The sequence below is a fragment of the Artemia sp. Qi Xiang Cuo genome, chromosome 11 (assembly GCF_049724085.1).
Source record: "Artemia sp. Qi Xiang Cuo chromosome 11, ASM4972408v1, whole genome shotgun sequence".
NCBI lineage: Eukaryota > Metazoa > Arthropoda > Branchiopoda > Anostraca > Artemiidae > Artemia > Artemia sp. Qi Xiang Cuo.
In genome coordinates this window covers 34,983,616-34,994,001 of record NC_142804.1, presented here as the reverse complement: position 1 = coordinate 34,994,001, position 10,386 = coordinate 34,983,616, and the positions used below count along the sequence as shown (strand labels likewise).

Genomic DNA, 10,386 nt, shown 5'->3' with positions numbered 1-10,386 from the left:
GAGTCATCTCACGACAATCCCGTATTTATCATGCAATTTGCCTGCATATTATGTATTTCTAAAGTCGGACCCCAAAATACTGCCCGCTTCATTACCTAATTTGATCGTGTATACTATTTTCCAAATTGAAGCCAATTTACGTTTGTTTAATTTAGCCGCACACTGTAGTTTTCATATATGAGCATCATCAAAATCCTTTTGTCTCGTGAGATATTTATTTTTTCTCTATTGCAAAATTGTGAAAACACTAGGCATCCCATTTTGTCTTTGGTATGAAGGCTCGACGCAAAGTATCCTGGCTGATGAATTTTTAAGAGCTACTGTTGAACAACACCGGTTAGGACTCTCAAAGACATGTCATGATTGTTTTTGGTCGTGTGGCTACCCTGCCAGTAGCATGAAAACTCGACTCAAAATGCCGAGATTAAAAAGTGGCGCTTGGTTTCTGATGCAAGATAAGTTACAATTTTTTGGTGTTCTCATTTGCTTGGATTTTTCATGAAATTGGTTTTTTGAAAATTTTAAAGTGAATAATTTGTTCGCTGTTGGTTCAGATATCGTGCTGACCCATAGACAGTCGAGCTATAACTGACCTCTTTAAGAAATTGACTTGAATTATGGTCGCGCCTAAAGTGAAAGGATGTAACTCGCATTTTTTTTAAAATGAATTAGAAGACGAGCGACACTTCTGATATATTTCTAGCAGAAGTGATTTCTCACAGAAGACAGGCAATGATTAAGACTAATAAAAAAAGGATAAAAAAAATTAGTGAGTAGCTTATAGACTACCTAACAGCTTTATGTATAATACACCAAATCTAAGTCGCAGTATTCAGCCATATGTTTTAATTGTTGTCTTTCTATTTATTAAAAAAGTTTTCCCCTCGAAAAACATCTTATTGTTGCTTCAACGTAAAAGTATATATATGCAAGGTTGCATTTTTGTTTTGAACTTGATAGAAAAATAAACATTTCAATAAGTTTCAACTTCTGCCAAAGAGTTTATTTTGTCAGAACCTTTGACAAATTCAAGGAAATTGTTGAGGCCAATGAGACCAAAACGAATTTACTTTAATTTTTTGCACCAGTTCAAACATCACCCGTTTTTGCAGTTGCTCATCGATTTTCAACCAGTGTAAGCAAGGAGCGACTCAGGTCAATACTAGCAGAAAACTAAAAAAAGATTTGATAACAATTATAATCTATAGAAAAATTTGGGTTTTAATGCTGGTCCCAAATATATAAAACTCATTAAGTTTAAAGTTATCCGTCAAAGACTGTGAGCCTGAGAAAATTTGCCTGATTTTCAAAAAAGACGGGAAACACCCTCCAATTGTTAAGCGATCTTAATGACAGTCATACCATTAGATTCAACATGTCAGAGAACCCTGTTTTAGAGGTTTTAAGCACCTATCAACAAAATGTGGAGTTTTGTATTTTTTCCAAGGAGAAAGATTACGAATGCGTTTATATTTGTGTATAAAAAATTTATTGGTTTGATTCCTCCCCCCCCCCCAAGGGTGACCGTATCGAGCCGATGGCTCCATAAGAATAGGAGAGGGCTCACACGAACGGAAACTAAAAGTTCTAGGGCCCTTTTTAAGTGATCAAAAAGATTTTGCCTCGGGGAAAGTGTCGTTTTCTGCCATTTGTAGCACCAAATTATGATTTTGCCCCAAATAGGATCAAGTTGCTATCGATTGAAAATTTTGAGATATCCAATCAATTGAAAATGGTCAAAAAACTATACATTGTGCTTGCCAGTTGTAGAAGGAGTGATGCCACACGGTGGCGCATTCGTTCTTGAAAAGTCCTGTGCTCCATACAAGATCAATATGGACATTTATCTTAATGCTTGATTTAACTAAGTGGATTCACATAATTTTTCATGGAAATATGTTTCGTGATGTATAATTGTGCAACAACTAATGTGAAGGAGGAGTGTTGTTGGTATTGGTTGGAGGGGGGTTGTGGTGGTGCCAGATGTCTAAAAGTGCAATTTCAGTGCCCAAAATGTCTAACCCTCCATGAGCTTTCAGATAAATTTAGAAAGGGGTATTGGGTAGGGGGCTGGGGAAATAATCTCATATCTCCCTTCGTTTACACTGAGCCTGAATAAGGGTACTGCGTATGATAACTCCCTTCTTGTTGAAGAAAAATGTTTCTGACATTTATTTTAAAGCTTCATATAACTAAAAGTGACGTGCTTCATGTTTCATAAAATTATACATAGTTACGTGTGACAGTACATCAGCTATTACGAAGAAGGGGCTGTGGGTCGTTTGGTTGGTGTGGAGGGGGGTCAGACGCGTCAAACAGTGCATTTCAATGTGTAACTGTCATTGACACCGCAGATAAATACGGAATGAGTTTTGGGGAAGGGGTATGGTAGAAAGTGATATCTAATCGCTCTTGATTCATGGGAATATTTTTGGTCTAGGTCTTTTTTATTGGTGCTGGGGTGGGATAATAGTTCCCCTCTTACTGTAGAAACCTTTTTCTATGTTGCATAATATACTGCAGTCAGATGCCTACTGATACAGAGATGGAAAAGGTCAGGTGGGACATCATGTGCCTCGCCAGGAAATTTCTTTGTTGGGGAAGGGAGGATGTAACAAGTGCTACCAGGAGTTTTTATTTTAGCGATTTTAAATGATACCCTCTCTCTCTTTTCTCGTTTGTATACAAGGATTCATTATATTTAAACATGCGTATACAACGTATTTGAACATTTGAGAACTCCATTGTGCAGGTCATGATGGCTTCATCCGAGTAGAAGATCAAAAGTCGCGCAAAATTTTCATCGATATGAACGAAGATACCCCTCTCCCTCAACTTGAAATTCTGTAGTAAAAAAAATAATCAAGACTTTCTTCATCTAAACTACGATTACAAAAGGCATACAGAAGAAAATAAAATCAATGATATATCAGTTCGTCTGGTACGGAAAACCCCCTCCAAAGCTTAAACTTACAGATATGTTTCTACTGAAAAGCCAAGGAGGACTACAAATAATTAACACAGAAGCCAAGATAAAAGAACTTTACATGAAAACAATAATCAAAGAAATCTAGTTTGAAGAAACAAACCCTATGAAAAATTGGTATAACGCATGGGTAAGAAATGAAAGGAGTGACTGCCCAAACTCGGTAAAAAAACATTTCGGAACTGTTAAAGAATTACTGGAAAAAAGGATCGCAGACCCTGATAGCAAAAAATCAACAAAACGGATATGAAACAATGATTCATTTCGCAGGAAAACCTACCTCCAGCGAAAATTTTAGAGACGAGTGATCTTGACGATAAAAACTGCAAAAAATTTTCGACCTGATACACTCTAGTTTCTTACCGCCGAAGGTTAAAGAGCATGCGTTTTCCAAGTTCACAAAATACTGCCAACTGAAGAAAGAAAACATAGGATAGACCCCACCAAGTCGACTGGAATGTGCGGAAGGTGTGGAAATCAAATTGAAACACTTGAACATTTAATTCTTCAGTGCACAAGCGTAAAAACAGAATTAGAAGATTTGAAACAACTGTTAAGTAGTGAAATACAAGAAAATGATGAACTGGTCAACGTAGAAAAGATTGCAGAATTAAAATTATGCATGGAAACCAATCAAACGGTAAAACACGAAGATTTGACATACATTTTCACACATTTCAGATATTATGTTTGGAAAGCGAAAATGAAAGATAAGAACCAAACAGAGGTGATGAAAAAAGTAAGAGTTCAGTGGGATATGCTAGTAAATATAAGGAAAGGCAAAAAAAGGAAAAAAGAGAAGGTGTATAGAAGAGAGTAAAAAAAAGAAAAGGGGAGGAGAAAGAATGAAAAAAGAGGAAACAAGAGAAGGAAGAGAAAAAAGAGAAGAAAGGGGGGAAAAGGAAAAGAAAGAGAGAAAAAAAAAAGTTTTTGTAAGAAATTTTAATTAGAAATTGAATTGTTGTTATTTAAAAAAGGAATAAAAGAATGACAAAGAAATAAGTATTAGAAGTATGATAAAGATAAATTTTTAAAGAGATTTGAGAAGTTTTAAAAGTAGGATAAAGATAAAGTTTAAGTAGAACTTAGCATCCAAAGTGAAAATATAAGTTGAGTAATAAAGGGAAAGGAAATTAAGGGAAGCAATACTGCGAAATTCTAACTATTAGTATTTTTTTTTTGTAAAGGTACAATTTTTTCATTTCTATCTTTCTCTCTTTTTTTTTTTTTTTTTTTTTATATTGTTATTTTGGGGGATGGGGGAAAAAATAACTTATATATCGGGGAAATAGAGGTGGATGAAAAAGGCTTTGAAAAGTGTAATTTAAGGTCACGATGGAAGGGGTGCCCTAAGGGGGAAGGGCAGCCTGAGATATCGGATGAACCTAAAAGGTATATGAAATTTGAAATGTAGTAGGCTATCCCTATTTTTATAACCTGATATATTTTGGAATGCTCAAATTTATATAAATCTAATATATGGATTTTTTTTGAAGAAGTTTTTTTTAAGAAAAGAGTAGGTGACATTAAATAAATTATGAGATATTTTTAAAGAAAATTTGAAAGTCACCCAGAAGAGAGGAGGTGGGAATTAAAAAAAAAAAAGAAGAAGGGCACTAGAACTTTTAATTTCCGTTCCTATGAGCCCTCCTACGATATTCTAGGACCAATGGGTCAATACGATTACCCCTGGGGAAAAGAAAAAAAATAAATAAACACACATCTGTGATCTTTCTTCTGGCAAAAAATGGAAAATTCCACATTTTTGTAGATAGGAGCTTGAAACCTCTACAGTAGGGTTCTCTGATACGCTGAATGCGATGTTGTGATTTTCATCTAGGTTTTATAACTTTTAGGGGGTCTTTCCCCCTTTTTTCGAAAATCAGCCAAATTTTCTCAGCCAAATTTTCTTGCGTAACTTTTGATCTGTATAATTAAACTTGATGAAACTTATATATTTGAAATCAGAATTAAAATTTGATTCTTTTGATGTATCTATTGATATCAAAATTCCGTTTTTTAGAGTTTCGGTTACCATTTAGCCGGGTCGCTCCTTACTTACAGTTCGTTACCACGAACTGTTTGATTGGTTATTTTTTAGACAGTTTTTTTCTCTGCATTTTCCTTTTTCCCTATTTAACTTCTTGCTGCCTTTCCTATTTCCGTTTTCTCCACGTTTCTATATTTTTAGAGATTATATGTTTTATATTTTTTTATTTTATTTTTATATATTAAAACGACTTATATTTTTATAATGGAGATCTTTGCCAAAATATATGTGTTTCCTGGTATGCTCACTGGATGAAAAAAAAATCTCCATTTTGTTCCTTATTTTCTGTTTCATTGTTATTTCTGACAAGTTTGGTTTCATAGCCTACAATTACTTTGTTATGTACGTCTTGTTTATCATATTTGTGCATACCTGTGTTGAGCGATTTCTATTTTATCAAAAATTTAAAATCAATATCTATTTATAGGTGACGCTAATTCAGTAGCACTTGCAGAAATAAATGATAAGATTCGAATGAAAGAAGAACTTTTAGAAGAACTAGGAAAGTCCCGGGAACGCATCCTTATGATTAAGCAGCAGTACGAACACCGGCTTGAGTCCTTGGAATCAAAGATTAAGTCCCTCGAAGTTGAAAGAGACAAAGTTCTAAGAGAAGGAGGCAACGAGCACACCTCATCTTCTGAGATCAAGAGACACTATGAAGCTCAAATTCAAGAAATGGAAAAAAGTGTTAAACATCTCCAGAATTTATTAGCTCAACAGAAGAAGGCCTTAGCTGATCAAAATAAGCTAGAAACTCAGTTGAGACGGCTGAAAGAAGAACTGCTAGAATTAAAACGAAATAAAGTAAGCCTTTGTTCACTTTTGGACCGGAAGTTGGTTTTAATTATGAAAACAGAAGTGGAAAAAATATCTCCAGAAACAAAACCTTTTAATGAGTTCAAAAAATAACAAGGATACTGGTCTGAAACTTAGAAAAAAACCCTGAAAAAAACAACAACAAAAAACCAGTTATAAAGGAGATACATTGCTGCTTCCAAAGAGAAAATGTGATTTTCCTTGATGTTCAAAATTGAGGTCGGTAATACTCCAGTAGGCTGTGGGGTTTACGACACTTGTGATCGCAATGGTGATGCTTTCATTTTGGTCTGACACTATTTTTTTTTAGGGGTTTCTTTTTGGAAATTCTTTTTAGAAATTAGGATCTTTTTAGAAATTCCCATAAGTTTGCTTTCACATTTGACGATTATTAATAAGACTAGCCGAAATAGCAATTACCATTCCTTAATCATCCTCAAAGGGTGATTCTTCTTCACTTAACAGTTTTTTTGGATCTTGGTTACTGTTGGCTAGCGTTCGCTTTGTACTAGGTTGCAGCTATTGCTGTACCCATGATCAGAAGGAATATACGGAGATTTTTATTTAAATGAATTATAACAAAAGATACCAGATATTCAAATTTCCTTTCAGATGAGCCCTTAAACAGCTCTCTATGGTATTCTAGTGCCCCTCTAGCAAAAAAGGAAGAAAAAGAATCAGTGCTACCCATGCAAAAAAGTGATTTTCCTTGTTGTTCAAGGCAGGGGTCTTTCAGTTTCCTCTGTAGGGTTTTCGCCCATGGCGATTCTATTAGAGTACCTTTTTTTCGATCCAATGCCAATTTTTACGATTTTCAGGCTACCTTTCAAAATTCTCATAAATTAGTTTCGAAATAACATTTTACTATTAAGACTAATCGAGATAATGGTTACCATTTCTGTAGCAGGAACAAACGGCAAATTTTTCCTAGCCAGTTATTAAAATCCGTTTTTAATTTTGGTTACAATGGACCGTGGTTCCTTCTTTAGTAGGTAGCAGCTAAAGCTGCCACCATGATATGAAAAGTATATCCGTGCCTAAAGACTAAAGCCTACAGCAGATTTCTTGTCACTTATCCAAAATCATGAAGGGAACTCTTGGTCCTAACGAAGGCTGTCGTGTAGTGTTTTTTTTTTTTTTTTTTTTGCTAGTTGAGATTTACTATATTTTTATTCTCATTGTTTATTCTATTTATTTATATGGTTAACAAATTGTATTACAAAGTTGGTATTATATACACATGCCATTCAATATCCAGTGCGTAACTGCATGCTGGATAACCCAAAAATCAGAGGCAACGCTATAGCGTTGCCTATAGTAAAGGCCATACGGCTCCAATGTTGTATTTTCTTCTTTTTTTTTTTCCAGAGGCACTTCATATGGAAGGGGTCGTCGTAAAAACTTCAAAGGGGGCTCATTCGATTGGAAATCGAGAATTCTAGTGCCCTTTTTAAGGGTCAAAAGTGATTGGAAGGCAACGAACACCCCTTCCACGCCTACCATTTCTCCAAACACATCCAATCAAAATTTTGAGATAGCCATTTTGTTCTACGTAGTTGATTTCCTGATATAAATTTTGTTTTTGAGGAGGACACTCCCCCACAGCCCTCAGGGCAAGGGTTGTAAGTTATGCCCTGGGAGCATATAAGCTTTTTATAGAAGGCTTTGTCGTAGAAACTTCAAAAATGGCTCATTTGATTGGAAATTCAAAGGGCTAGTGCCCTTTTTAATGCTCGAAAGTGATTGGAGGTCAACTAATTCCCCTCTCACGCCCACCTTTTCCCCAAACACATCCAATCCAAATTTTTATAAAGCTATTTTATTTAATATAGTTGTGAGTTCTGGAAATTGTATCTTTGAGCATGATGCTCCCTCCCAAGGTCTTCAAGGCAAAGGGTATGCCCCGGGATCTTATACGGCTCTTGTGGAAGGAATGCTCGTATAAACTTCAGAGAAGGCTCATTTGATTGGAAATTGAAAGTTCTAGTTCACTCTTTAAGCGTCAAAAGATATTGGAGGGTAACCCTCCCCCGCCATGCCTTTTTTTCCCAAATGTATCCGATAAAAACTTTAAGATAGCTATTTCTTTAAAAATAGTTCAAACACCATATAAGGAAAACTCCGGAGCGACACAGCCCCCCCCCCCAGGGCCCGAAGGCAGGCGTTGTAAGTTATGCCCTGGGGGAATATATGGTTATTATGGAAGGGTTGCACGTAAAAACTTCAAAAAGGGCTCATTCAATTGGAGAATTGAAAGTTCTAGTTCAGTTTTTGAGAATCAAAAGAGATTGGAGGGCAACTAGCCCCCCCACGTCCCCTTTTTCCCGAATGCATCCGATAAAAATTTAGAAATAGCCATTAAGTTAAAAATTGTTCAAAATTCAGATAACAAAAACTCAGGTGTCAACACAACTCCCCAGGGCCCGGGGACAGGCATTGTAAGTTATGCCCAGGGGCATATATGGTTCTTATGAAAGGGATACTCGTATAAATTTCAGAAGGGGTTCATTTGACTGGAAATTGAAAGTTCAAGTTCACTTTTTAATAGTCAAAAGAGATCCAAGGGCAAGTAGTCCCCCCCCCCACGCCTTCTTTCTCCAAACCCATCTGATGAAAATTTTGAGATAATAAAATAGTTCAAAGGTCGGATAAGAAAAACTCCGGTGTCAATACAACCCCCAGGGCCCGGGTGACGACTTTCTACGTTATGCCCTAAGGGCATGTATGGTTCTTATGAAAGGGATGCTCGTATAAACTTCATAGAGATCTCATTTGACTGGAAACTGAAAGTTCTAGTTCACTATTTAAGAGTCAAGATATTTGAGGGCAACTAGCCCTCCCCCCACATCCCTTTTTTCCGCAAACCCATCTGCTACATATTTTGAGAAAGCCAGTTTTTAAAAAAATGTTCAAAAATTAGATAACATTACTCCGATGTCAAAACAACCCCCCATGGCCCAGGGGGTAGGCGTTGTAAGTGTTGTCCTGGGGGCTTGTATGGTTCTTATGAAAGGGATGCTCATATAAACTTCAGAGAGGGCTCACTTGACTGGAAATTGAAAGTTCTAGTTCAATTTTTAAGAGTCAAAAGATATCCGAGGGCAACTAGCCGCCCCCCCCCCCCCAACCACCCTTTTTTCCCCAAGCCAGTCCGATAAAATTTTTAAAATAGCCATATCATTAAAAATAATTCAAAGGTCAGACAAGAAAAACTCCTGCGTCGACGCAACCCCCCTTGGCCTGGAGGCAGGCGTTGTAAGTAATGCTTTGGGGGTATATATCGTTTTTATGGAAGGGATGCTCGTATAAACTTCGGAGAGGGTTATTTGCTTGGAAATTGAAAGTTCTCGTTCAATTTTTAAGAGTTCAAAGAGATTGGAGAGCAACTAGCCCCCCCCCTTCCATGCCCTAAATGCATCAGAAAACAATTTTGAGATAGACATTTTGATAAAATAGTTTCAAAGTTCAGATAACAAAACTCCGGTGTCGACACAGCCCCTAGGGCCCTGAGTGTAGGCGTTGTAAGTTATGCCCCGGGGTATATATGGTTGTTATGGAAGGGATACTCGTATGAACTTCATCGAGGGCTCACTTGATTGGAAATTGAATGTTGTAATTCACTTTTTAAGAGTAAAAAGTGATCGGAGGGCAGCTAGACTCCCCCCACGCACCATCTATGTTTTTCCCAGACGCACTTCATATAGAAGGGGTCGTCGTATAAACTTCAAAGGGGGCAAACTTTTTTCACTTTGATATTGTTACTTTGATACCAGTTTTGATACTTTGATGAAGATTTAATTTTTTTTTTTTTAAGTTTAATTTTGAAATAAGGAATTTTTAAAAAGTTGAAACTTTTTGCAATCAAAAACGAACTAAAGTTAATTTAAAAAAACTTCCGAAAAATGAGTTTTTTAAAGAAAAATAAAGGCCATTTTAAACTTAAGCTCAGCAGATAAAAATACCCGTTAAAATTCAAATTAAAAACGACCAGAAATTAATATTAAAGATTAAACAATACCCAAGACGAACAGAAATTAAATAAACTATCATAGGAAAAACATACAAAAAGTAATAATATAAATGAATAAATAGATCTTAAAGCGAGTAATGTTTAGATTGAATATGAAAAGCATGCTTAAAACGAAAAAAGATATTTTGCTATTGAAGTATAAATGAAACCCAAAACGAACAGAAATTAAATAAACAATCAATGCAAACAAACATACAATAGATATTCTAAATCTTAAAGTGAGTGAAACTTAAATTGAATATGTAAATCAAGCTTGAAACGAACAAAAATCACTACAAACAAGAGTTTGGGTATCGCCACCTTCTCTCAATGTAAAAGTCGAAAATCTACTGCGTCCAGATAAAAAAATTCTTGTGGTGGTGATGGAGGAGTGATAGTCCATTTTGTGCCTGAAATCAGAAAGAATCAATCTGAAAGAAAATTGGCCACTGTAGTCCACCCATTGTGTAGACCGAAAATCCTTGCGTTATTCTTGTTCTTGTGATTCTTTGTTTTTGAAAA

General features: G+C 35.9%; 1 protein-coding gene across 1 annotated transcript in view; it reads left to right on the top strand.

The window, feature by feature from the left end:
* Positions 1-10,386, top strand: part of Klp31E (kinesin-like protein 31E) — a 145,943-nt gene that overhangs the window by 76,930 nt on the left and 58,627 nt on the right. The window contains exon 9 of the mRNA XM_089096735.1: positions 5,464-5,843. Within this exon, the coding sequence (XP_088952861.1) occupies positions 5,464-5,843 (380 nt within the window). The remainder of the gene's footprint in view (positions 1-5,463; positions 5,844-10,386) is intronic.